At 46.4% G+C, this 27,699-nt stretch overlaps 2 protein-coding genes across 2 annotated transcripts; both read right to left on the bottom strand.

Moving 5' to 3' along the window:
- Positions 1 to 2,656: 2,656 nt before the first annotated feature.
- Positions 2,657 to 4,409, bottom strand: LOC114582366 (uncharacterized). Its single transcript, XM_028703327.2, has one exon. The coding sequence runs from the start codon at positions 4,338 to 4,340 to the stop codon at positions 3,117 to 3,119; it is 1,224 nt and encodes a 407-aa protein (XP_028559160.2). The 5' UTR covers positions 4,341 to 4,409; the 3' UTR covers positions 2,657 to 3,116.
- An 11,093-nt stretch (positions 4,410 to 15,502) lies between these two features.
- LOC114582367 (extracellular fatty acid-binding protein-like) lies at positions 15,503 to 25,608 on the bottom strand. Its single transcript, XM_077917005.1, has 7 exons — positions 24,184 to 25,608; positions 23,599 to 23,741; positions 22,321 to 22,391; positions 21,003 to 21,113; positions 19,946 to 20,047; positions 19,380 to 19,405; positions 15,503 to 17,192 (listed from the first exon to the last, which is right to left on the bottom strand). Exons 1-6 carry the CDS (start codon positions 24,271 to 24,273, stop codon positions 19,389 to 19,391), a joined length of 534 nt encoding a protein of 177 aa, XP_077773131.1. The 5' UTR covers positions 24,274 to 25,608; the 3' UTR covers positions 15,503 to 17,192; positions 19,380 to 19,388.
- Between the last annotated feature and the right edge of the window lie 2,091 nt (positions 25,609 to 27,699).

The following is a 27,699-nucleotide window of genomic DNA, read 5'->3' as shown; positions in this document are numbered from 1 at the left end:
GTCTATATGATAAAAGGCTTAAGGAATACTTGATTTGATTGTGAACAGATGCGAATTGTTTCATAGGTGTGTTCTCTACCCACAGGAGAGAGAAATCAGGCGTTAGGGTGACCCAGGAGGAGGGAAGGGTGAGAAATTGAGGTGAGAAATTCCCATAATTCCAATATTTCTATTGTTATGTTGTTTCTTCCCATATTTCATGCCTATTTCCCACTTTCCTGGGCCTCAAGCGACAGCAGTGGTTCCAGATGCACCCCCAAGCTATGTATCTGCTCCTTAAGAGAGAGTGTAACCCCCTCAAGAGCAACCAATCTCCCACCTATCTGGTCTAGAAAACCACCCACTAACAGTGCCTCTGTCTTATCTGGATTGAGCTTCAGTTTTTCGCCTTGGTTTTCGAACATTTCGGAAGTTGAACGGACTTCTGGAATGGATTACATTCGAGAACCAAGGTACCACTTGTAGATGCTAAATATCATGGGAGATAGAATTGAGCCCTGAGAGACACCATCTTGAAGGTCCCAGGCTGCTGAAAAGCAATTCCCAAGCATCACCCACTGCGAAAAACCATCTAAGTAGGATTGGAACCACTGTTAAGCAACTCAGATGGCCTCTCCAGGAAGATATGGTGTTGAGGGTATCAAAAGTCACTTGGAGCAAAACCAAAAAAGAATCTTAGTACCTTCACAGCAGGGACGCGGGTGGCTCTGTGGGTAAAACCTCAGCGCCTAGGACTTGCCAATCGTATGGTCGGCGGTGCGCTCCCGTCACTCGGTCCAGCGCCTGCCAACCTAGCAGTTCGAAAGCACCCCCGGGTGCAAGTAGATAAATAGGGACTGCTTTCTAGCGGGAAGGTAAATGGCGTTCCGTGTGCTGCGCTGGCTCGCCAGATGCAGCTTGTCACGCTGGCCACGTGACCCGGAAGTGTCTCCGGACAGCACTGGCTCCCGGCCTGTAGAGTGAGATGAGCGCACAACCCTAGAGTCTGGCAAGACTGGCCCGTACGGGCAGGGGTACCTTTACCTTTACCTTAGTGTTTCCTGATGTAAATCCTTCAAGTGTGAATCCCTGCCTAAGGAACTGAAACAAATGAGCCTGTTTTGTGGGGTTTGGCAGTAGATAATTATAGATCAAAGGGACGCAGGTGGCACTGTGGGTTAAACCACAGAGCCTAGGACTTGCCGATCAGCGGTTCGAATCCCCGCGACGGGGTGAGCTCCCGTTGCTCAGTTCCTGCTCCTGCCAACCTAGCAGTTCGAAAGCATGTCAAAGTGCAAGTAGATAAATACCGGTAGGTACCGCTCTGGCGGGAAGGTAAACGGCGTTTCTGTGCGCGGCGCTGGTTCGCCAGAAGTGGCTTAGTCATGCTGGCCACATGACTCGGAAGCTGTACGCCGGCTCACTCGGCCAATAAAGTGAGATCAGCGCCGCAACCCCAGAGTCAGTCACGACTGGACCTAATGGTCAGGGGTCCCTTTACCTTTACCTTAATATAGATCAAGTGCAGGGGTCGGCAAACTAAGGTCCGCGGGCTGGATGCGGCCCGCCAGGCTCGTTAATCCGGCCCGCGAACCTTGCGGACCCTGCCGTCTGCTTGGTCAGTCCCCGTGCTAAACCGGCGCGGTGAGAAGGCCTTGCCGCATGGGGACTGACTTCCACGGCGTGACGTGGCTTCTGCAGCCAATCAGAAGTCACGGACACCTCTGAGTGGGCGGAAGCGGTGGCGGCAGCATGGAGGCTGCCTTCACTGCCCAGGCCAGCAGCTTGGGCTCTGCGTCCTGCCAAGACAGAGGATGCTGCCGACGCTGCTGATGTTGCCAAAGACAAGGCGGCGTTGGCGGCTGCGGCGTCAGTGTGGGGGTCCTTTCGGGAGAGGGGGTCTTTTCAGTTGGTGCTTTTGGGATAGGGTGGGTCCGGCCCCCCACAAGGTCTGAGGGACAGTGGACCAGCCCCTTCCTGAAAAAGTTTGCTGACCCCTGCTAAAGTGCATGCAGTAGCTGACCTTGCGAACATATGTGAAGCGGGCAGCGAACTTCTGTATAAATATTAAATGGATGTTGGGAAAACAAGCCTTCTCTGTAGTCCGATGTTCTTGGTGAGGTAGCCAGGTGAAAAAGAGAGCCGTGCTCCTGCAACATTAATAGTGGTACTGAAATGGGAATTTCTCTCTCTTTTTCACAATTGTCAAAGGTCTAGGCATTCTGTCCCATTTTTCTCCTGGCTCCTAGGTGTTGACCATGTTCTTATTGGCTGATTTTATTTTATCCTTATTTTGTTTCTTTTTGTCTGTTTTTTCAAAGATAGATGATCGATGAGCATAGATAGATAGATAGATAGATAGATAGATAGATAGATAGAGATGATAGATGATAGATAGATAGAGACAGACAGATTTTATTATTGTAGCTTATGCCACTTCTCTGTCTCTGTCTCTGTCTCTGTCTCTCTCTTTTCTAGTAAGTCACTCTCATGCCATCTTCAGAAAAGTAGCATTTATTTGCCTATAAATAAATAAATAAATATTCTAAGAAAATAACTTCTGGGCTCGTTGAGTGAGTTACCTGTTAGTGACTAAATAATTACCGGTAGATTTTTTTTTTAATAAAAAAAAAAAGGTATAGAATTATTCTAATCCAAAAGAGGGGGCGGGTTAGTTTTACCATTTTCAATCGTCCCATTGTCTAAAGTGTGTGGAGAAAATTCAGAGCACCCTAGACTTGGAGTGCGGGGCTTGCACCACGTTTCCATGTGTCATTTTGATCTCGACTCATTTTGTCGGTATGTGCACGGTAGCATTTGAAATACGCGATTCTTTAGAAAATGAAAAGAAGCGTTGGGGTTCTGTCAAGACACAGTGCAGGCAAAATCCAGAATGATGGTGGCCCACGCCCTGTTGTGGCCTGGAGTGAAGCCCAAATAGCACCCCACTCAACCACATGAGGGCCAACCACTTAAAATGCATTGCTGCCCCATTCTTGCCTTCCTCAGTTCCTCCTCTTGCGCCTTTATGATGCCCCTTGAGGCAGGCCGCATATCCCCCGGCTGTGTGGCAAGGCCAGCCCTGTGGCAATCCTTTAAGGTAGCTCTCCACTTCCTCCCCATCACTCGCTCCCACCCTACACCCTCCTCTTGCCCCACATCTCATACTTTGCCATATATTTTACCCCCTTCCCTCCTCCTGGGCTACCTCGGCCCCTTTTGGGCCCAGGCCTCATTGGCTCTTTCATTTGCATCATCCCAACAGTCCAGTTCTTCTTTTCCGGCCCCAGTTCTATGTCTCCCCTTAGCAATTTCCCCTCCGAATCCTCCTTGGTGGGCATGGAGCTCCGGCTATGCCCCGCCTCACTACCCTGGAAGTAGCAGGGGCAGTGCCGATTCTCCTGACAGCCGCAGGCCGCGTTTTTGCCGCCGCTGTCGCCTTGGCGGCAGCAGCAGTTCGCTCCCTCTGCCTGGCACCTGCATCCCGCTGGTCCTGCCGCACTGCAGTCACTGCGGCAGCCATATGCCCCTTCCCATCCCAGGCCATCGCCCTGGGCATTGCGACATCCTGCTCCGTTACGGAGACAGCCGCGTTCCCCGGCCTCTCCATCACAGTTGCCGCAGTGACCGGCCGCGGGCTTCCTTGTGCCGCCGCCGCTGCCGCCACAAAAACCACAGGCCTGCCCGCCATGTGAGGCCAGATAGCCAATGCAGACGCAGACGTTGGCTGCCGCGCAAAAGGCCAGAACCCACAAAATGGCCCGCTTGTCGGCTCGTCCGTTGAGAGCGCACTGGGCCGTTTCGGGGCATACTGGGTTGTTCGGGCGGCATGTGACGATTCCTCGGGTCATAATTGGTAACTGGAGGCCAATGAGGGTCCACATGAAGCTCAGCTCTATGGCCAAAATCAAGACTATGGTGAAGATGTAGATCCCGTATCTCCAGCCGCCAAATCGAGGTTTGCCAACCGTTTCGCAGCACCCGGTTTCCCCAGGCTTTGGTTCTGCTTCCCCAGGCTTCCCGGATTTGTCCGTCGTCGAAACATACACAAACTTCATGAGCGCCACAGTGAAGATGATGGCGATGAAGTGGAAGGTCCAGAGGGCTGAGACAGGGATGGGGAACAGCTGGTTATAGCAGAGGACCGAACAGAACGTCTTTGCATCGCCAGTATCTTTGGGCCACTGGCAAATCATATCGGTCTTGAGGGAGTCCCAGGGTCCAAAGGCAAAAAAGAGAGTAACCATGCGGAGGCCAATGAGGAAGTACCATGGATTGATACCCTGGCATAACTTCTCTGCAGACAGTACCCCAATCGTTGGCTGGAAGAGCCGGGAAATTCCCCCGATAACGGCCGCCATCTGCGAAGGCAAGAAGTACCAGTAAGTCAGGATAAAGAGGAAGTTAAGTGAGCCTAAAGAGGAGGCTGCAAGACTCCACTTTCCTTTCTCTTGTATTCTCTTATTCCTCCTATCTCTTAATTATTTTTAAATTAATTCATTTTTAAATTTTTATTACTGCTTTTCAAGTTTATACATTTCACTAATTTTACAATCATTGTAACATTTCAAAACTTGACTTCCTTCCCCCTCTTTCTGCGTTTCCTTAAATTTATTTTTAATATCTTCTGCATATCCAAATGAACTCAAGTTGCTCATTTATTCATCTACAGTATGTTAAATATATGCTCTTATAAAACTGCAGGTTATTACAATAATCCTTCCAATGTTCTTATCTGTTTACAATTTATCTGCAAATATTCAATAAACCATTTCCATTCTTTTATAAAAAGTTTGCTATCTTGATTTCCTATTCTTCTGGTAAGTTTTGCCATTTCTGCATATTCCACAAGTTTTTGTATCCATTCTTCCTTTGCTGGGACTTCTGCCTCTTAGCATTTTTGGGCGAGTAGCATTCTTGCCGCTCTAGTAGCATACGTTAATAAGTTTCTATACAGTTTAGGTAGTTCTGTCCCTATAATTCCAAAAAGAAAAGCTTCTGGGTTTTATACAAACATTATTTTAAACATCCTTTTCAATTCATTATATATCATTTCCCAGTAAGCTTTAACCTTACTACAGGACCACCACATATGAAAAAAAGAACCTTCTTTCTCTTTACATCTCCAACACTTACTTGATTTAGATTCATACATTTTTGCCAATTTACTCTGTGTTAAATACTATCGATATATCATTTTCGTATAATTTTCTCTTGGACAATAACATGCTGTAAGTTTTATATCCATATGCCACAATCGTTCCCATGCTTCCATGTCTATATTATGACCAATATCTATTGCCCAATGTATCATTGAGGATTTTACTTGCTCATCCTTTGTCTCCCATTCCAATAATATTTTATACATTTTACACAGCACTTTTACATTACATTCCAACAGGTCTCTCTCCAGTTGTTGTTCCCCAGATATTTGTTCCCCAAACAAACTTATTTTGAACTTATTTTGCAATTCTAAACCTTTGGGATTCTTTCCTGGAATCCAGGATATCTCCCTCCCATTTCCACATTCTTTCTTCCTTACTTTGTTTCCCCTTACTCACACCCTCTTTCCCAATCTATTTTCCATAAATATGTATATGTATATTGATAAGGTTTCTCACCCGCCCTTCACCATAAGGTCCCAGGGCCAGTTACACAATAATAAAATACAGAATTATAAAAACAAATATAGCCATTACAATTAAGTATGGTGGTGCGAGATTTAAAATTGACCCAATAATAATAATAATAATAATAATAATAATAATAATAATAATAATAATAATAATTTATTTATACCCTGCCCATCTGGCAGGGCCTCCCCAGCCACTCTGGGCAGCTCCCAACAGAATATTAAAAACACGATAAAACATTGAACACTAAAAACTTCCCTAAACAGGGCTGCCTTCAGATGTCTTCTAAAAGTCAGATAGTTCTTTATTTCCTTGACATCTGAAGGGAGGGCATTCCACAGGGAGGGTGCCACTACCAAGAAGGCCCTCTGACTGGTTCCCTGTAACCTCACTTCTCGCAGGGAGGGAACCAGCAGAAGACCCTTGGAGGAGGACCTCAGGCTGAGTGATGGGGGTGGAGACGCTCTTCAGGTATATAGTTAAGAGGTATATAGTTAACAAGTATATAGTTAAACATCTAACACATGTTTAAACAAAACACCTTTGCCTGCGTGTGTGCTTTGTTCCAAGGCCAAGTTGTGTGTCAGATGTATTAGATGTTCACACCGATAATACTTTACAAATCAGTTAAAATTTATACAGGCAGCTGCTGCGCTGTAGTGGTTTGGCTGCATCCCAGCACTATACCTTCAAAGCACATTTTACCTCTCAGAAAATTCTGGGTGCTGTGGTCTGATAAGGGTTTATGGGAATTTTAACTCTGTGAGGGGTACAGAATTCCAGCTTGTGAAGGGAAACTGACAGAAGCTTCAAGGAAACGGCCGGGGTCTAGTAGAGAAAATAAATTTGGCAGTTTTCTAAACCATGCCAAAGTTGAAGTTGCTGTTAATTAACTTAAACAGGCACCTAATTACTAAATTAAAGCATTAACATGTGTCCAACTCCACCCTTATCTGACTTCTCTTTCAGATGTTAAGCTTATTGAGGGCAGATGCCTATTTCTTTTCGTAAAACTCTGAAAGATGTCCTACATAGATGGTATGGTGCAATTAATAAGCCTAAAAATTATTAAATTCTATGGGAAGGAACTGGGACAAACTTTAAAGGACACACATGGCAACACATTTATGCTACGTAAATTGCACGTTGTGGTGGTATGTTGATCAGAAGAAATGTTGCATATAAAATGCAGGCAAGATCATATGCTCTCAATGCTAAAAACCTAAAAGAAGAGAATAAAGTTTACAAATATATTTCGTTTCATTTGTTTGGTGGGGGGGTATGAGTTTCTGTGACCAATGTAACACACTAAACCTATTTAAGTTCCATTGTTCTAAGCTCATTTGCTTTTGTTCCTAACATAAAAAAATCTTGTTAGTTCGCCATTGGTGCAATAAAGGGCCATTAATCTATTGTCTAGTTTCTTGGAGATCTTTAATGTTAGAGAAAGAAATAGAGAGATTCTGAGTCATACTGCATGCTAAGCTTCTGGTTGCTTTATTCACATGTAAAATGTGAATAAATTTTGGAAAAATAATGAAACTTTGGGAAATTATGTTTAAAATGACATAAAACACGTTAACTATGTGTGAAAATGAAAAATGGATCTGTCAGTTGACATTTTCAACACCACTGCATTTCAGTTACTTTCAGGTGAACATGCGTAGGATCAGGCTGTGCGTATCTAATCAGAACCAAAATATACCCTTTAAATGCACAGGCTTAATTGATCATCAGAGTTATAAAAACCTGTAATAAAGTAAAAGGTTGACAAACTACACATGTTAAAAATTTAAATGCGAACTTAATTCATTCCGGAGGTCCGTTCTTAACCTGAAACAGTTCTTAACCTGAGGTACCACTTTAGCTAATGGGGCCTCCCGCTGCTGCCACACAATTTCTGTTCAGATCCTGAGGTAAAGTTTGTAACCTGAGGTACTACTTCTGGGTTAGCAGAGTCTGTAACCTGAAGTGTTTGTAACCTGAGGTGTTTGTAACCCGAGGTACCACTGTATTGCAATAAACTAATAGCTCCATAGATACAATTGGATGTCCATCTGGAAACTGATTTCCCCCCTCTGAATCTATAGTCATATGCCCCTTCATAGTTTAGGTCAGGGGTCAGCAAACTTTATCAGCCTTGGGCTGGTCCACTGTCCCTCAGACCTTGTGGGGGACCAGACTATATTTTGAAAAAAAATATGAACGATTTCCTATGCCCCACAAATAACCCAGAGATGCATTTTAAATAAAACAACACATTCTACTCATGTAAAAACATGTGATTCCCAGACTATCCATGGGCCAGATTTAGTAGGCGATTGGGCAGGATACAGCCCCCAGGCCTTAGTTTGTCTACCCATGGTTTAGGAACTATTTCCTTCCTGGCAGAAGACCATTTTTGCTTGGAGTTGCAAGTGCACCAACACTGCAGACCAGGGTACCATGGGAGGGTCAGTGTTATGATGCCCACAGGAAACACAGGTGACCGCTGTCATTTCTCCCATTGACAGTTTTCCAGCTGTCATTTCTGCCTTCAAAGCATTGGCCGTGTGCAGCTGGGAAGCTGTGATGAAGGCTGATCCGATAGGGCAAAGGGGCACCAACTTCAATCTGCCCTCAGCCAGCCCCCAACCTGCCTGCCTTCTTACTTAACAACCAATCTGGGGCCTAACTCTTGTCTGTCATTGGCTCTGGCTGTACCTACTGCTGGCAGCCTTCCACCCTTCCAGTCCCCCAGAAGTACCAGCCGCTAATGCAGCAAAAGAGTTATCTGTGGCCCTCCAGTCATTGTTTGACTCCAGCATCCATCCATCTTTCCCAGTATGGCCGACACTCAAGGATCATGGGAGTTGGAGTCCAACAACACCTGGAGGGTACAGATAGGATTGGTGGCACGTTAATGTAAACTGGAGCACAAAGTTCTGTAAGGTATGGGGGCACCCTCTAACTCTCCATCTGCTCTGTTTGTTTTGCCATGCTTGTTTGTTTGTTTGTTTTCATTGCTACATTTTTAACCCACCTTTCCCCCCAGGAGCTCAAGGTGGCAAATAGGGTCCCCACCCCAACCTCCGTCCTCCATTTTGTCCTCACATCATCCCTGCGAACCAGTTTAGGCTGGGTAACAGTGTTTTGCCCAAGGCTGCACATCTGAGCTTTGTGGCTGAACTCCCTGGACTCCTCTCAGCCCTAGTCCAATATCCTACGCACTGCACCCCAGCATGTGAATGGGCTGGAGATTGTTTATTAACGTTCTTTCATAAAATGCATATACCGCCTGCCTAAGCAAAAAAATTATATTAGCAGTGCCGAAAAGACTACGTTGGCATCAATAGGCAGGGAGCTCCAAAGTGCAATGGGAATATTTCCTCCTCCTTTTGGAAGAGTACTGAGTTATCCGTAGCTTCAGAGCTTTCTGCATTGAGTTTGCCTGAAAATACTATGAACTGATACCATCATGAAAATCAGGGGGCACAGAAAGGCAGGTGAAATGTAAGAACATTAGCCCTTGCTGATCAGACCAAAAGGTCCATTTAGTCCGAACATCCCATTTCTCTCAGAAGCCCACAAACAGACATGAAGGCGATAGCCCACTCCCGGCAAACTTGTGGAATTTGAAGGAAGGCTGCCTGTTTCTGAACTTGGAAGTTTCAAGTCAGGGCTTCTCTACACCTGTTTCCCTGCTGCTTTCCCCTGATCTTTAGTCCTGAATTGGAGCAATTGGATTTTCCGCAGATTGCTATTTGTTCTGATTTAGCATTAAAGAGCAGGTTTTCCAGGGGAAAGTGGCAGGGGAAAGGCAAAATCGCTTGGACCCCTACCTAGGAAGCAGAGAGCCGCTTGGACCCATGCTTTCCAGGACAAGTGGAAGTGTCCTAGACGGGCCCAAAACACCGTGATTCATAACCACTGATAGCCTGGAATCCATCTAACCAGCATTTAAAACTGACTAAGCCAATACAGTGACCATCACTGCCCCATCTCCCAGCAGAGAGCTCTGCAAATCAGCCTTGAGTTTTGTGAAGAAAAAGGACTGACTTCCTGTTGCCCACCCAGATTTTATGCGGCCCTCCAACGAAGCTGAATGTTGGGAGATCTGGGACAGCAAAAAAGAAAGGACTTCTTCAGAATTAATCTTTGGGATTTGCTCTCACAAGAGGCAGCGGTAGTCACCAGCTTGGATGGCTTTGAAAGAGGACTAAGCAAAGCCTTAGAGGACAATGGCTACTAGCCGCAATGGCTAGGCTGTGCCTCTTCGGGTTGGGGGCAGTGTATGCTTTTGAATGCAAGTTGCTAGAAACAGCAGGAGGCGAGAGTCGCCCTTGCACCCGGGTCTTTCTCGTGGGCTTCCCACGGACATCTCACTGGCCCCCTGAGAGAGCAGGATGTTGGCTTAGATGGGCCACTGGCCTGATTTAGCAAGCTCTTCTTACGTTTTGTGCTCTAGTTTTATATGAGAAGAAGGAGACAAGCCTCTTGCCATCTACTCTCTTCCTCCCCATCCATAAAATTATTCGCCTCTCTCCTGTCTCTCCTCTTAGTCATTCAGATTCCTCAGTGTGAGGCCTCCAGGACTACAACAAACACATCAGCATCAGCTACCATGGCAGCTGGGGATCAGTCAGAGCCAAAGTGTAAACAATCAGGTTGGCACCATGTTGGGGAAAGTTCTAAGATCAAAAAGGACATCTCCTCCCTCCCTCACATTGCTCTGGATGTTCAGCGAGTTTCCTCCCTCCCAGGTAGAGGATTGCCTTGGTACCTTTTTTGCTCAAAGATCCTTCTCCTTCCCGATGGTTGCGCTCCTTCGCTCCTCTCCTCCCTCTGAAGCACTTAATCTCCCTATGAAATATGGCTCCACCCTGTCACCCTTAACTCTGCCCAAGGAGGTAGCCAATCTAACTAAATTAAACTTTGAACTGGAAGAACCTGCTGCCAGGATAAGAACTCCCACACAGTCCCAGCCCAGATGATCACAGCGTTCATAGGCTCCCAGTGGGGAAACCCCTAAACCTGCTGCGCAGGCTTGTCCCTTGAAGAGGACCCAGGTGTCCTGTGGCTTGCAGCCCTCCTGGCAGAGTTCCTCTACCCTTAAAACAGCTGCATGGCAACTCTATTGCGGGTCCAGAGTCAAGGTGCCAGTTGGCCTTAGGGAACTGCAAGAGTTCCAAATTACTATGGTAACTAGGGCAATCGTAGTGGAGGCCTTCTTCCACTGGAGCAAACCTGCGCATTAATGGGAGACACCAATGTATTACTTTATTTGCCGATGGCATTCTATGGATGCTAGAATAGTCCCTTAACTGCTGTTCTTGCCCTTCGGACTAGAATTAATGACTTTGGGAGGGTAGCAGGTCTGGTAGTTAACAATGATAAATCAGAGCTCATATGTCCCTGCCTGCCCAAAAGCAAATCCGAAAGAGATTAAACAACTTCGTAAGAGGGATTAGATGGGTTTGTAAACTGAAGTACAAGAGAACCTGTCCCAAAGGAAGAAACAAAAACCTTCTTGGGTCGATAGGAATGCCGTATTTAAAATGACTGCTTCCCAATTTCTCGTTATTTAAAGGCTCCTGATAGAGATTCTAACCATGAATTTCAAAGATGGGAGAAAATAGACTCTTTTGCTGGAGGAGAGGGAAATAGTTTGCATAAGTAAAGCTGCTCTATATATAGAAGTATCAGGAAATGCGGGTGCAGGGTACCTATCTTGAGATTGCACAATAATGCCTTTCAGATCCAGCAATTGTTCAAAGTTATCAAAAATTGACTGGAAATTCATTGAGTTGGTACAGAACTAACATTATCCACATTATCCTACCATTAGAGCAATCCCTTTTTTACCCTCAGTGAGAAAAGATCTCCAAGGGATTCAGAATCAGTTCCTTCATTCAGCCCTCAAAGTGTGGGGCACTTGGGCACACAGACTAGTCCTTGTATTATCTCCATGTTTTTCCCATTTCTAGATCATCCACAATTTTGTGACCCCTGTCAGTACAAGCAATATAAGGGGTGGGGAGAGAAATACTTAAGATACAATACTGTGGTATTTCGGTTTACAAACAGCCCTGTTAACGAACTATTCGGTTTACAAACTCCGCAAAACCAAAAGTAGTGTTCCAGTTTGCAAACTTTACCTTGGTCTACAAACAGAAGCCAAACGGTGGAAGGGCACTGGCGGCAGGAGGCCTCATTAGGGAAAGTGCGCCTCAGTTTAAGAACAGATTTGGTTTAAGAACAGACTTGGTTTAAGAACAGACTTCAGGAACAGATTAAGTTCGTAAACCGAGGTACCACTGTACAAAATTTGTTTCACAGAGGTAAGCATCTCTCAGCAGTTAGATAATTTGCTGGAACCTTTGTGAGCCTCATAGCCTAGAAGATGCTGTCGTGTGCCAACACCCCTCACTATTTGAGAAATTGTGTCAGCACCACCCGAGGCAGGTGAAGGGCGAGGTGACCACTGTTTGCCAAATCCTTCTTGATCAGTAGCAACCTGATGTGGAGAGGGAGGGGCATTGAGCAATTTGGAAGGCAGATATCGGGAGAGAAATTTCTGAGGGAGACTGGAAATTACTACGGCAGGTGTCATCCTTCAAATGGGTTTCAGCTCTCGTGAAGGGACAATCCCTCGAGTTGATTCATGGGTGATTCTTGATTCATTCCAGTGTGCTTGCACCATATCTACAGCTCGATGCCCATCCCCTGCCCAGGTGGTTATAAATCCTGGATTGGCACTTCTTTAATTGTTTTGAGGAGCAAATTTTTGCCATTCGTCTGTCTCGGAAGAGGATGGAAGAATGTGCCTTTGGTAGTATAGATACATTATTTAAACTTTTAAAGCTACACATTTTGGTGGCTCCTTGAATGGAGATGGCATTTCTGCGGAAGAGCAGAACTGGTATGCACTTTGCAGAATTGGTATGGCAGAGTGTGGACAAAGGACCTCACAGACGATAACTCTGTAGAGTCATTAGGGGTGAAATTGAATGAGACAAATTCCATGGCAACTGGTTCCCTTTTATTTCTTTTATCACTTCTTACCCCAGATGCAGCGGTGGAGGGAGGGGGTGCGGGGTGCGTGGTTCGCCCCAGGTGTCATCACTGGGGTGTGTGTGACAAAATGAGGTTTTTTTATATAAAAAAAATGGGCTCACAAAACTTTTTAGGAGTGACGTGGTGGCTTAGGTGCCTGCAGGTTCCGCGCTGCCTGAAACGGCAGCGTGGGACTTGCGCCTGCCTACTGCCTCTCCCTCAGCCACCCTACAGCTGAGGGGGAGGGGGCGGAGAGGCTTGCCCCGCCCCCATGGCCAGATTGCCCCACCCCCGGCTGCAGGACACGCCTCCGCACCAGGCACCCCAGCAGCTAGCTATGCCGTTGCCCAGATGAACCCCAACCATCTACTATTCTTTTTAATTTTGGGAGGGGCCTCCTGGTGTTTTAAGTCTAGGCGTGCTCTCTCTAGAATATAATTACCGTATTTTTCGCTCCATAAGACGCACTTTTTCCCTCGTCTTATGGAGCGAATGCAGGGGGGAGGTAGGCAGGAAATGCCCCCAAGAGCCGCACACAAGCTCCGCGCGGCTCTTGCGGGCTTTTCTCCAGGAGGGAGAAGGGACTGACGCCGCCAGTCAGTCCCTTCTCCCTCCTCGTTGAAAAGCCCGCAAAAGCTGCATGCTCCTTAAAGGGTGCGTGGCTCCTGTGGGCTTTTGCGGGAGGTGAGGGAATTGCCATAGCCGCGCGCAACCTCTCCAGCTGGGAGAGACTGCGCGCGGCTATGGCAGAAGGCAAGACAGCCAGCGGGTTGGATCCTGCTCACTGTCTTGGCTTCTTTGCTCTTTGGGGCTGGGGGGGGGGGGACCCAGGCTTCCCCGAGAAGCTCTGGGAGAAGCGGACAGCTGCTCTTTGGGGCTGGGGGAAAAATAATTCCTCCCCCCTTGATTTCCCCCTCTAAAAACGAGGTGCGCCTTATGGAGCGGGAAAATACGATACTTTTCAAATGTGGATCGTCTTTGTTTTAGTCCATAGCAGGGTATACACATAAGTCCTGTTGCTTTGCCTGCTTCTTTACTAAGTGGGACCACATTCCTTGCTTCTTTGCTTTCCTTTTTTATGTCATCGGTGGTGTGATTTGTATCGTGTGTAAAAATAATAATGTAACGTTGTTGTTTGCTTTGATGGTGTTATAAAATTTAATTAGACAAAACTCAAAGCCACTCCCATGGAAGAATGCGATCCTCCGGGAAGTTTGTAAAAGAAGAGGAGGAGACGTGAGGCAGGAAATGCATGACGAGATAAAAGGGAATCTGCTGATTCAATGACATGAAGTAATATTACAATTAAGATTTGGGCACAAATGTCCAAAGAGTGTATGGAATCTTGGAAAACAGGTGACCTTTCAACAGCCAGAATATTACTAATCCTTTAAAAAAAAGACACTAATATAGTTCATATAGTTATATAGTTCAAAGTTCATTTTAACGAAGTAAGTATACCTACATTAGAACACTTAATATTGAGACCCTGCCATGGGAGCAGACGGGCTTTAACCCTGATCTGGAGCCTGCCATTTGCATTGTCGAAAAGGATCCATTTAAACCATCTGGATCATGATTCCAATGGGACAGAGAGGTATTTTTTTAGTATTTTTATTTTATAAAAGCCATCTAATATATTGTTATGAGTGCCAGACTCCCCTAAATTCCTGGGTCCAGCGGGTGCTAGAAATTAATTAAAGCTTGGGATGCTAAGCTGCGTCCTAGACACTTCTAATCCCTGGAATTAGCAAGTGTTTGAAATTCATTAAGGCTTGGGGTGCTAAGCTGCGCCCCATTCAGCACCCAATCATATGCACCCCACACGCCCATTTCTGGCCTATGGCAGGGGCGTGTGTGTATGTGCATGCACACACTGACACGCAGTGATGACAAATAAGACTCCCTCTGGCATCTACACACCTCTCCTCTTCCAGCTGTTAAAGGCCATCTACCTCCTGCCCCATGTTAGGGTTCCAACCCAGTTTGGGGGGCCCATCACTTACAATGTCTTGACCCCACCACCCTGCAGCCAGCATGGAATTTGAAGAGCAGTGAGAGGGACCAAGGAGGGAAGACCCTTGGGAAGGCTCCAAAGGCCACATCCATTCTGCCACCTGAGGCAGTGGCCCCACTCTGCCTAAAGACTGGGCCGGTTCTGCTGTTTGGTCCAATTCAGTGGGAAACTGTGGGTTTTCCGTGGGGAAAGCGGCGGAGAAAGCGGAGGTGAGGACATACCTCAGATAATAGGACTTCAGCAGGAAATGGTTTTGAGGGAAATAAAATTCCCAACGCAGGCCCGTGGATTCGTTGCATAATTATTGGCACGGAAATAAGATACTGCACCTGATATCACAGCAGTCATGTACGACTAACAGTACCCAGTTTGTCCTTCAGCTCAGTAATTGGCACGGGATGGATGCCAGATCGATAGGAATCTTTAAAATAATGGTGACCTTGTTCCTTCCAACCTTTAAACTGTTAGACGTCATTGTTGTTATATTTTGACAAGGTTGACTTTATAAGGGGGAAGAAACCTTTAGTTATCACCTTTCACAACAAGACTCATGTTTTTCAGATGAACGACATAACAACAAAGCTTCAAATTAGGAAAACCCAACCCCCCCTTCCATCGTTTCTATATATAAGAGTCAATTTTGCAGTCATCTTTTTTTAAGAAGGTATCTTGCCCAGCCAGGATAACTGCATTTTCCTTCAACTGGATTTTTAATATATATATATATTATAAGGAAGAAAGGATAAATAAATATAGAAACAAAGTGGAAGAATGGTTTAAGATTTAGTACTTCCACTTTATTTAAATCATGGGGTATTATCATACCCAGCTATTTCAAGAATTCCAAATAATTAGTTAATTAGTTTGTTAGTTCACCCTATGCTCCCACAGAATCACCGTTGGAAGGGACCTTGAGGGTCATCTAGCTCAACCCCCTGCAATTTCGCCCAACATGGGGCTCAAACCCATGACCCTCAAATTAAGTCTCATGCTCTACTGACTGAGCTGTTCTTCAGGGCAGCCATGGAGAAGGCTCCTTTTTCGTTTTGAGACAAGGCGAAGAAGAGATGACACGATACACATTTACTGTATAAAATGATGCATGGCATGGAGAAAGTGGGGGGGGGGCGAAATTCTCCCTCTCTCATGACACCAGAATCTGTGGTCATTCTAGGAAGCTAAACGTTGGAAGGTTTCAGGAGCCGTAAAGAAGAACTTCTCCACACAGCACACAGTTAAGCCATGATGACCACCAGCTTAGATGGTTTAGATAGGATTATAGAATCATAGAATCATATAGTTGGAAAGAATCCCAAGGGTCCTTTAGTTCTGCAATGCAGAAATCTCAACTCAAGCATCCATGACAGATGTCCATCCAACCTCTACTTCAAAACCTCCACTGAAGGAGTGTTCACAAACTTCAATTCCATGGTCAAAGAACTCCTCGAAAGATTCCATCACCGGTGTCTCTGACCATTTTCACACATCACTTGGGAAGACAGGCAAACTAATGCCAGTGTACTGGAAAAAGCAAAGATAATCAATGATTCTTCAACATCAACTTCATTGGACTGGTCATGTTGTGCGGATGCCTGATGATCGTCTTCCAAAGCAACTACTTTATCCCCAACTTAAAAATGGAAAGGTGGTGGTCAACAAAAGAGGTTTAAAGACTCTCTCAAGGCAAATCTTTAAAAATGTAGTATAAACACCAACAATTGGGAAACACTGGCCTGTGAGCGCTCCAATTGGAGAACAGCCTTTACCAAAGGTGTCATGGGCTTTGAAGACGTTCCAACTCAGGACTCAAGGGAGAAACGTGCTAAGAGGAAGGCATGCTTGGCAAATCCACACTGTGATTAACTCCTGTCCAGAAACATATGTCCCCACTGTGGAAGGACGTGTGGATACAGAATTGGCCTCCACAGTCACTTATGGATTCCCTGTTAAAACCGTGTTCATGGAAGACAATCTTACGAGTGATCGCCAAAGAAGAAGACTGTCAGAAAGCTCTTCCTGATGTTGAGTCGGAATCACCTTTCTTGTAACTTGAACCCGTTGGGCGTTTACTCTGATTCCGCATTGAAGAGCAGGTTTTCCTTGGGGGGGAAGTGGTGGGTCAAGTAGAAGTTGTGAGTGAACCCTTGGCTCTGCTCATTGATTTCAATGGGTCTACCCTGTGTAGCACTAGCATCGAATACAATCCTGGCTTTTCAACTTGGGGTCCCTTCCCAGTGGCCAACTTGGGGCTCTCCAGTTTCAGTGACGCTAAAACTGGGTGCTTCTCGCAGTCTGTTCTACAGCGTTATTTCTGTGGCGCGATGCCCGGTTGCAGCTCCCCACCCTTTTAAACCACCTCTGCCCTTCAGGCACATACAGACAAAAATATAAGCTGCTGTTTCTCGGTCTATTTATTGAGAGCAAGAGGGGTCTTCCGCCCCAGGAGTTTAGCAAAGCCCGCAAGGGGATTGCGCAGGAAAAGCGGCGGGTGGTATCATCTGATCTGCTGTCCCCTTGGCTTTTGTTACCTACAAGACAAGAACGGTTGTGAAACAGGAGCATTAAGTTGGCCTAATGCAGTCCTCTCTAAAAGGCTGCAGCCTCTCTCTCCCTTTCCAGCACGACCACCTTTTGGACGAGCCACAAACACCCACTTTTGACTGCCAAACCGAGCAAACTTCCATCGGGTTTCCCCCAATGGATGTTTGTTCCAATTCAGCGGTCAATAGAGTGTTTCCCCCAGAGAAAGCCGTGGGGCAAATGGAAAACAGCTCAGCTCCATGCTTTCTAGACATGGGATAAGCCAAGTGTGGGCAAGTCCTGAATACGAGACTACCCTAGTGTTTGACCCCTAAGTCAGGGGCTGGAAAAGTGCTGCCCTCTGGCTGTTGGTGGACTCCAGCCCCCAGCAGCCCCTGCTAGCACGAGGATGGGGGGCAGCTGGAAAAAGGACATCTGGAGGGTGACAGATTCCACCTTCCGACACTTTTTAAAATATTTGTAATTTTATTGAGATTGTTCTAGTAGATTAAAGCAAATAAAAAGGGGGGAGAAGGAAGAATAGAAAAAAGAGGGGGGAAAGAATATATTAGAAACCTTTTAAAAAGCAGGGGGGAACAGCAATAGGAAAAAAGCATAAAATACAATTAAGGCCACAAAACTAGATAGTATATATGTAGATGGATAAACCTATATGTTAATCCATGTGTTACTGTGGTTTTGACAAATACATTCCAAATATCAATAAATTTGTCCATGCATCATCTTCGTCCTTAGGCTTGTAAGAGTCCATTGCTTGCAAGAGTTGTCATATCATCTGTCCATTGGTCGATGAGGGCCATATTTTTGCCCTTACAATATACCAATAGCAATTTTTTTACAGATGGGAGGCATGGAGAATCCATTTGCCTTGACCAATGGTCAAACCCCATAAATTAGGCATCTAGTTTAAGAGGTTATCTTCTGAAGTTTTTAGCTCTTTATACATCCTAATAACATCATTGCCGTCGTTCCCCCACCCGCCCCCAATACCGGACACTGTATAAACCTACGTTTCAGGGAAGTGTTTCCCTTATTGCATTCCTGCACTTAACCTGATCCCGAGTCAAGACACTGATCTGACCAGCTGGTGGCGGAAAGCAGTTCTCCATGGGGCCAAGCGGAGAGGAGTCTTTCTGAGTTCTCTTAATGGGAGATGAAGAGACTTGAACCAGGGACCTTCTGCACTCAGAGTATGTGCTCGGCCACAAAGCTATGGCCGCACCCAGAAAAGCACATCCTGAAGACTTTGTTGAAAGAGGAAGCCGTTTGCAACAGACATTCCTCTCTGCAAGTGGATTCTACCCTCACTTTCACCAGCAAAATTCTTAGGGCTTCTCATCTTTTCCTCTGCCAACTGCCCCTCTTACACAGAGCTTCCTACTCAGAAAGCAGAAAACAGACTAAGCTGCAGACGCCATATATCTAAAGCAACACACACACACACACACACACCCACACAAAAAAAACCCCTCACAGAGCTGTAATTCCAAGCACCCTTAACAAGTTCCCAGAATTCCTTGGGGGTGCTTTAAATGTACTTCCAATCTATAGTGTGTGCCATCACAGAAAGTGTCACTCATGCAACTTGCTCATTGTCTTTCTAGAGAGCCCAGAACATATCCCAGTATCAGGTGGAGAAGCAGAATAGGGGGAGTAAACCAGGGGTCAGCAAACTTTTTCAGCAGGGGGCCAGTCCACTGTCCCTCAGACCTTGGGGGGGGGGGGGCGGACTATATTTTTTTAAAAAAAGAAAACAACCACGAATTCCCATGCCCCACAAATAACCCAGAGATGCATTTTAAATAAAAGCACACATTCTACTCATGTAAAGACACACTGATTCCCGGACCGTCCATGGGCCGGATCGAGAAGGCGATTGGGCTGGATCCGGCCCCCGGACCTTAGTTTACCTACCCATGGAGTAAACAAACAAACAACAACCCTCGTTCTCTAAGATTCAGTAGTGATTTGAGGCATTCAGAAGTGGATCAAAGGATTGGGTTCTGCCTGCCCCCAAATATCACCTTTTAGGGGCATTTAGTTAAAGCGACATATGTCCTTTTTATTTCTGTGCCCATATTCTGCCACCACACAAACTGCATTGAGTTGCAAAAGGCCCTGCTCCTCTTTATGCCTTGGCCCTAAATGGAATCGATGCCTTAAAGAAATCTCACCTATTGCCTTTAGTCTGCACAGGCCACTGTGGAAACAAACCAACAAAGAAGATTATTGCATCCGTCAAAAGTTACTGGTGGTCCAAAGTGGGAGAACATCCTTTGCTTATTGCTCCGGATGTGTCCGGTGCCTTCATAGCTTAGAAGGCAGCTTGCGTGTGACTGGCCCAACCCAGACCCAGCCCAATGGCCTCTAGCTGGAATCCCATCAACCCTGAGCGTTGGCCAGGCTGACTCCAATGACTGATGGAGGCAACACCTGGAGGACACCTGTCTGGGGAAGGCAGAAACAGGGCGACATGACGGTGAATGAACTGGCGAGTTCGTTGTGCAAGAAAAAGGGCAAAGAAATGCAGGAATTCTCCCCACGTGCACACAATCACATTTTTACACCAGTCTTCACTTCCACTGTTCTTGAATCTGATATCTCCCTTCCCCGAAACTGAGGCTCCCCTGAAAGTTTTTAAATTTCTAAGCCCAGTGGAGTTATCTGTTCCTTAGTACCTAACAACCGGATGTTCTCTGCCTCACTGGGACATACAAGAACAACTTCTCTTAGGTCTTACCTTCTGGAGGAAATTGTACCAAATACTTCTCTTCCAAGCCCAATTTTGCGAACTGTTTTGCAAAGATCTGCTTGGACTCTCGCGTGGGAATTTTTCCAATACCTGGAAAAGAGACAAGACCTGAACCCAACATGCGTTTCATACCTCCCGTCGCTAGAAGGCAGCATTTGTGCAGATAAAAAATGGAAGGGGGAGAGGGAAAAGAGTGAATTTCTGGCTAAGTCTTCCGAATAAGGAATGTGAGGTGATGATGTTCAGGGCACAAGACCATCCCTTCCAACATCTCTCCAGTGAAAATAGGGACATCCTGTTCTACACCAGGAAGCTTCTCCTGCACAAATAGCTGTCATGGACACGTCAACATCGGTCACCTTGAGCCAATTGCAACTTTTCCACCTCACCTACATCACAAGAGTGTGGTAAAAAAAAATGTGAGAGGGAAGGGATGGTGTATAACACTTTCCACACATAATGGGAATGAAATAAAATTTTAGCGGTAAGGATTTAAAGCAGATTCCATTATAGGAATAGCTTTGTATTCCAGCTTCACCATTTCCTTCATTTGGTGCGGGGAATTTATTTTCAGGATAAACAGGACTCTGTTTTAGCACCTATACACGCCACTTTTAACTGTTCCCCAAGGCAAGGAGGAAAAACGAAGAACGAGACATTCTGGGATGCAAACAGAAACCAGTATGGCTTCTGTAACTCTGGGACTGTCCCTGGAAATTCAAGGTACTTGGGGGTCTAGGAAAAGGACAAGCGCGGCAGTCTGGGATCAAATCAGAAACTGGGGCAGCTTCTGTACTTCTGGGACTGTTCTCGGAAAATCGGGACACTTGGAAGTTATGCTATGCTAGCTAGGGCTGATGGGAGTTGTCATCCGAAGCCTCTGGAGGGGACCGGGCTGACACAGGCTGTCCTACACCATTATTTTGAATTGCAAATCCCCTTGATTATATGGGCGGAATGGTGATATTTATAAATGTAACGACTTAATAAATGTTCTCTCTCTTCCCTCTTAAAGGTGAGAGTTGGAGTCTCCTTGGCTACATACCATAAAGTGTCAAATAAACGGACATGACGCCATCCCGTGTGTGTGCAGCCGTGACAACGCAGTAGCTCTTACAATCTGTCTGCCCATCTAGGACGACGCCTTTACCCCATTCTGGAGAGAAAAAAGAGAGGAAGGCCTGCGTAATGAATTGGGGACTCTCCAATCGGTGCGAAATTTAGCACCAACGGGAATGCTTCCCTTAAAAATAAATAAATAAACTTGACTCATCCGTCCTTCATGGCTGTAAGCTGTTGAAAGCGCATTAAATCATCAAACCATTAAAATAGAAAACAAGAATGGATAATACTTGGGTGTGGGTGTTATTGAATAGTTCATGTGACATCACACGCACAATGTTGTGCGTGTGACGTCACACCCATTACGTGCAGGCCTGTGCGTGTGACATTGAATGTCTGCGTTGCAACTGTGGGAGAGAGAGAGAGAGAAGTTTCAGCTCTGGTCTCCACCACCAGCAAGGCACCCTGTTCCATACGGAGGAAAAGGGTGCCCCCCTCCCAAAAAAGGTTGATTCTCTGGCTGTCTGTGGAGGGGGAAGCTGAACTGCTTCTCTCTCGTAAGCAGCACCACAGAGGCCATTTGTTCATTGACTTTGTGGGTGCCCAGCCCCCACAATTATGGAGTTGGCTGCGGGAGGCAGTGGAAGACAGGAGTGCCTCGCATGCTCTGGTCCATGAAGAGTCGGACATGACTAAACAACAAAACTGGCCCATCTGCCCTATAGGAGGGCAGCAGATTGTCCTGCCACTGGAAACATCAAGCTGCTGCTGAAGACCACAACTACATTCAACTTGTAAACATGCAAATTAAGGGGTGATATGATAGCCATGTTCAAATATATAAAAGGATGTCACATAGAGGAGGGAGAAAGGTTGTTTTCTGCTGCTCCAGAGAAGCGAACACGGAGCAATGGATCCAAACTACAAGAAAGAAGATTCCACCTAAACATTAGGAAGAACTTCCTGACAGTAAGAGCTGTTCGACAGTGGAATTTGCTGCCAAGGAGTGTGGTGGAGTCTCCGTCTTTGGAGGTCTTTAAGCAGAGGCTTGACAACCATATGTCAGGAGTGCTCGGCAGGGGGTTGGACTCGATGGCCCTTGTGGTCTCTTCCAACTCTATGATTCTATGATTCTATGAAATTGACTTAAATATTACAGAAACGCCTCACGTTTCCCATCCTCTTCCCTTCCAGAGAGAGCCCAACTTGGGTCTGCCCCCTGGGGCTTCTCAGACTGCTTAGGGATGCAGGGTGAATAGCTGTAACAGGTTAAAACTGAACGAGATTTCGCTCATACAGACCGCTATTGCAGGTATACTTTCCATCTCCCCCTAGAGTAAAGGCCATATCCATTTTGAGACAGCCGTAGGGCCTGTGAAAGGAGACAAGGAGGAAAGGGGTCAGGTCACGAGGAGCAGTTGTGAAATCTGAGGCGTTGGACTTGGTAAGGACATCAGAAACGTCTGGCTGAATCAGGCCAGCCTCAGACCCTCCAAACGTCCCAATTTTCCAGAGGCAGTCCTGGAATTACAGAAGCCATCCAGGTTTCTGATTTGATCCCAGAATGTCCCACTTTTCCTTTCAATAGCATGTCCCTAGGTCATCAGAGAAATGTTGAAGGGGATGGAAGAGGACGTCCCTATTTTCCCAGGGGGAAATCTTGGAAGGAATGTCACAGAGATTTTTTCACCTTTGGCTCGGAAAGTGGCCGTCCAACTCAAGGTCATCGCAAATCCGAATTTGCGTTGCTGGGGGGTTAGACCAGATGACCCGTGGCCCCCTTCCAACACTACAATTCTATGATTCTAACATAGTAAGGTAAAGGGACCCCTGACCATTAGGTCCAGTCGTGACCAACTCTGGGGTTGCGGCGCTCATCTCGCTTTATTGGCCAAGGGAGCCGGCGTACAGCTTCCGGGACATGTGGCCAGCATGACGAAGCCGCTTCTGGCGAACCAGAGCAGCGCACGGAAACGCCGTTTACCTTCCCGCTGGAGCGGTACCTATTTATCTACTTGCACTTTGACGTGCTTTCGAACTGCTAGGTGGGCAGGAGCAGGGACCGAGCAACAGGCGCTCACCCCGTCGTGGGGATTCGAACCGCCGACCTTCTGATCGGCAAGTCCTAGGCTCTGTGATTTAATAAGGATGTAAAAAGAGCCTTCTGGATCAGGTCAATGGCCCATCTAGTCCAGCGTCCTGTTTTCACAGTGCCCGACCAGATGCCCATGTTAAACCAGCAAGCAGGATTCAAGCCCGAAAGCAACTTTCCTCTCCTGTGATTTCCGGCAATTGGTGTTTGGAAGCATAGTTAGCAGCCACCAGTAGCCCTCTTCTCCATGGTCAGTAGATGCATAACCATAGATTCAAATTAAAACTTGCTCAGTGCATACATAGTGCTGCTCTAATTTTGTCTCATCTCTCAAAACCACAATGGGGAAATCTTCAAATTCACATGTTCAAATTCAGAAATTCTACCTGATGGTGAGCAAAAGAACTCACCAGAGCAACCACATCCCAGGGTTTTCTTCCGTCTGTGGGCGATGCTACAACAGCTCAGCAAAAACAGGCAAACTTACGTTGGCAAAGTGGAAGAGACATTGAAGTTTCCACCCTTCGTGATTGTTAAGTTGGCAGCCACCATGCTCATTCCATCTAAATAGTCGGAAAGCAGGGTGCTGTTAGTGGCGAAGATCTGTGTGTACCAGGTCTTTGGGAATTTCTGAAGACAAAAAACAAGCGGCCCTTTCAGAAGGTGCAGCAAAACACTGGGGCTCCAAGCAGAAATTCCTGACTGCCTACCTGGTACAAGTGTTCCCTTCCAATAATGGGACTTATCTGGAGATTATGAAGAGTTCCTGTCCATGCAGATGGTAAGCAGAAATGGCCAAGTGCACACATCACGGTGCACGCCCTCCAAAGACCCCAATGGACCTGGGACATTTTCTATTTCATAGAATCATAGAAGAGTTGGAATAGACCACAAGGGCCATCGAGTCCAACCCCCTGCCAAGCAGGAAACAAATGTACAGGAACAAATGTCCATTGAGGAATGGGCAATCTGACATTGCAAAATTCTTCCCCAAATGGTGTCTCCCCTCCCTGGGGTTGTCCCGCCACGGTGCTCGGTTGGAGCTCGACAGAAGACCAGAGCTGGTGGTTACCTTATTTGGGTCACACTTTTTAAAGTCATAACGCGTAGCATGGGCAGCGTAGAGGAAGGCAAGACCCAAACCAGTCACCCAGAACTTCATCTTGCGTCTCTGCTTTCTCGCTTCTCGGTAAGAGGATATTCTGAGACAAGTTAGCTCAAGGCATGCACGCTTCCTGGCTTTTGTAGAGCTTTACTCTCTCCCTGCCACACCCTCTGAAACGCTTGCATCAAGTCCACCCGCCGTCCTTTCTCGCCCACCAGCCACGTTTGCAGCTGCAGATACAACAAGGTTGTTGTTGGCATGGGAACAGCTGCCCCAATGGCTCCCTGTGCAACACAAGGAGGTGTTGTGGTTGTCCAAACAGAGGAGGCATTTGCCTTGGCCCACGATCCAACGGGCATTTGGACAACAACCACCCGGAAAGGTCACACTCCTCTTATCTAAAGCAGGGGGGAAAGAGCTTGGAGTGGGTGACCCAAGGTCAATATGTTTCTTGGAGTGCAATAAATGAAGGAATGACGTCAGCTGCTTTCCCGGTCACCCTTTTGGAAAGATGCAGGAGAGCAAAGATGGAGTCATGAGACCAGGCTGCTGCTGCTCCCATGTCAGGAGGGCTTCTGGGGCCCTCATGGTGTCCCAATTTTCCAGGGACAGTCCCGGAAGCCATCCAAGTTTTGGATTTGATCCCTGAATGTCCCTCTTGTCCTTTTCCTTCTGCATCTCAGAGAGCAATTAAAAGTGGTGTGTGTAGGTGCAAAAAATGGAGTATGGTTTATGATGCAAATAAAATCCCTGCAACAAATGAAGGAAATGGTGAAGCTGGCATACAAAGCCATTCCTGTAATGTTGAAGGAAAAAGTGACCAGTCCACTTTCAGTCCTTTCATTGCAACGTTTCCGCAGCCAGCCATTTCTTAGAAAACACAGGGAGTGTTGATTCCTTCACAGTCAAACCTCGGTTCTCAAACGTTTCGGCTCCTGAACACCAAAAACCCAGAAGTAAATGCTCCAGTTTCCTATCATATTTTGGAACCTGAATGTCCAACATGGCTTCCACTTGAGTGCAAGAAGTTCTTGCAACCAATTGGAAGCTGTGCCTCGGTTGTCAAGCGTTTCAGAAGTCGAACGGTCTTCCGGAATGGATTACATTCAACAACCATAGTATTGTAAATGGAGCCTGACATTGTCTACTCAGATGTAGGCCCCCTTTATTCAATGGAACTGACTCCCAGGGAACTGGGTCAAGACTGGGCAGCCTTACACTGCAATCTGAAGCATTTTGACTCAGAACTAAGTCCCACTGAGTTCAGTAGGATTTCCTCCCTGTTCTGATCATTCTCACAGTTTCCTCTATTATTAATATTATTATTCCATTTTTTCCCCTCATGGGGACTCAAGGCAGATTACAACTACAATTGTATTTTATTCCATTTACAGTGGTACCTCGGGTTAAGAGCTTAATTCGTTCTGAAGGTCCGTTCTTAACCTGAAAATGTTCTTAACCTGAGGTACCACTTTAGCTAATGGGGCCTCCTTTACTTTCTTGGGCTCCATGATCACTGCAGATGGTGACAGCAGTCACAAAATCAAAAGACGCCTGCTCCTTGGGAGAAAGCCGATGGCAAACCTAGACAGCATCTTAAAAAGCAGAGACATCACCCTGCCAACAAAGGTCCGTATAGTTAAAGCCATGGTTTTCCCAGTAGTGATGTATGGAAGTGAGAGCTGGACCATAAAGAAGGCTGATCGCTGAAGAATTGATGCTTTTGAATTATGGTGCTGGAGGAGACTCTTGAGAGTCCCATGGACTGCAAGAAGATCAAACGCATCCATTCTTAAGGAAATCAGCCCTGAGTGCTCACTGGAAGGACAGATCGTGAAGCTGAGACTCCAATACTTTGGCCACCTCATGAGAAGAGAAGACTCCCTGGAAAAGACCCTGATGTTGGGAAAGATGGAGAGCACAAGGAGAAGGGGACGACAGAGGACGAGATGGTTGGACAGTGTTCTCGAATCTACAAACATGAGTCTGACCAAACTGCGAGAGGCAGTGGAAGACAGGAGTGCCTGGCGTGCTCTGGTCCATGGGGTCACGAAGAGTCGGACACGACTAAACGACTACACAACAACAACAAGCCATTCTCAGTCCACGGGGAGGGACCCATGGCTCAGTGCTGGAGCAAATATTTGCTGTCCCTTGGGCATTTCCAGAGATTGGGAAGGCTGGGGAAACCTTGTCTCTGGCAGAGAGCTTGGACAGCATCTTCCAGCAGTGGTTCACAGCCCAGAGGCAGATGAAGCAAGGTTCTGCTAGGACAACCATGAACTCAACTCATCCCAAGGCAGGGGTGCCAACTGGAATAAAATATTGGGTAAGCCTCACCCTGCATCATCAACCACAAGACACCATTTGAAGGGCGATGCCCAGCAACTGGTGGCAGGTGTTGTGGTGGTGGCGGAAGCAAGCTGGTCCCTAGGAGTTGGCGCCTAGGCCACAAGGTGCAAGGAGATCCAGTGATCTCCCAAGGGTGCTGGGCAAAAGAACACCCTTGGCAGCTCTCACCCCAAGAAAGAGCAACAAACAGGTTTAGCTGCTCCCGGCCAGCCCTTCCTCTTCTTGATGTTGCACATTTGAATGGAGGAATTTTTTAATGTGCTCACATCAAGTACTCATGTAAGTCCTTCCATGAATTCTGCCCGTCATGCTTCTCAATGTGACCTCTGTATCTTCCTCTTATTAATTACCCTGGCTATGATTACAATTTTGAATTCATTACATCACACCCTTCCTCCCGAAGGAGCCCAGGGAGATGAACCACACGAGCAATATAACTTCTTAAAAACAATTCCGATGAGGATGCAGACTGGGAAAGAGCTTCACTTAAAGGTGTTGTTGGAAGAGGGTTCATCTTCAGGAGGGTGTCCCTGTTTGAGGTCCTGGAGGTACCCAGTTCCGTGGGTAAGTAACACACGCTAGCCATTTGGGCAGGAATAACAACAGCAGTGAAACCAGAAAAAAAAAGCTACTCCAGGCTTTGTCAGCTCATGCGCTGGGTTCGAAACCTGCCCTTTCAGCACATCCCAGGACACCTGCCCCAGCCCCAGAGCTGCGTTCAGAGGGAGCACCTGACGGGGTGCAAACAACATGGATGGAAGGTGAAGCCAGCTTTTAAAAACATTGTTTCCAGCGTACAGATCACAGGAACCCTCGGCCAGACTATAATTTTAAAAAGGAACAATCACCAAGGTCCTCTGGACTGTGAAATGATCAACCAATGCTGATGGAAAGGAGCTGTTGTTACTTAATGTTTTCTTTGCCATCCAGTCATTAGGGATGCAATTTTAATTGTGTTCTCAGTAAGCAATTTATCATGTTTCAGAATAACAAACAGTCTTGGCATTTTTTGTTATTTTTAATTAGTCACCTAAGTGATAGAATCTGACTGACAGATTAACTTTGCCGGCTAATTAGAATCAGCTGGTAATGTAAAAGTTCCGGGATTGTTTGTGTGCGTTCTTTTAAGAC

Source organism: Podarcis muralis, chromosome 13 (assembly GCF_964188315.1).
Source record: "Podarcis muralis chromosome 13, rPodMur119.hap1.1, whole genome shotgun sequence".
In the NCBI taxonomy this organism is placed as follows: domain Eukaryota; kingdom Metazoa; phylum Chordata; class Lepidosauria; order Squamata; family Lacertidae; genus Podarcis; species Podarcis muralis.
Note: the sequence above shows the minus strand (reverse complement) of the source record. Positions and strands in the feature narration are given on the sequence as shown.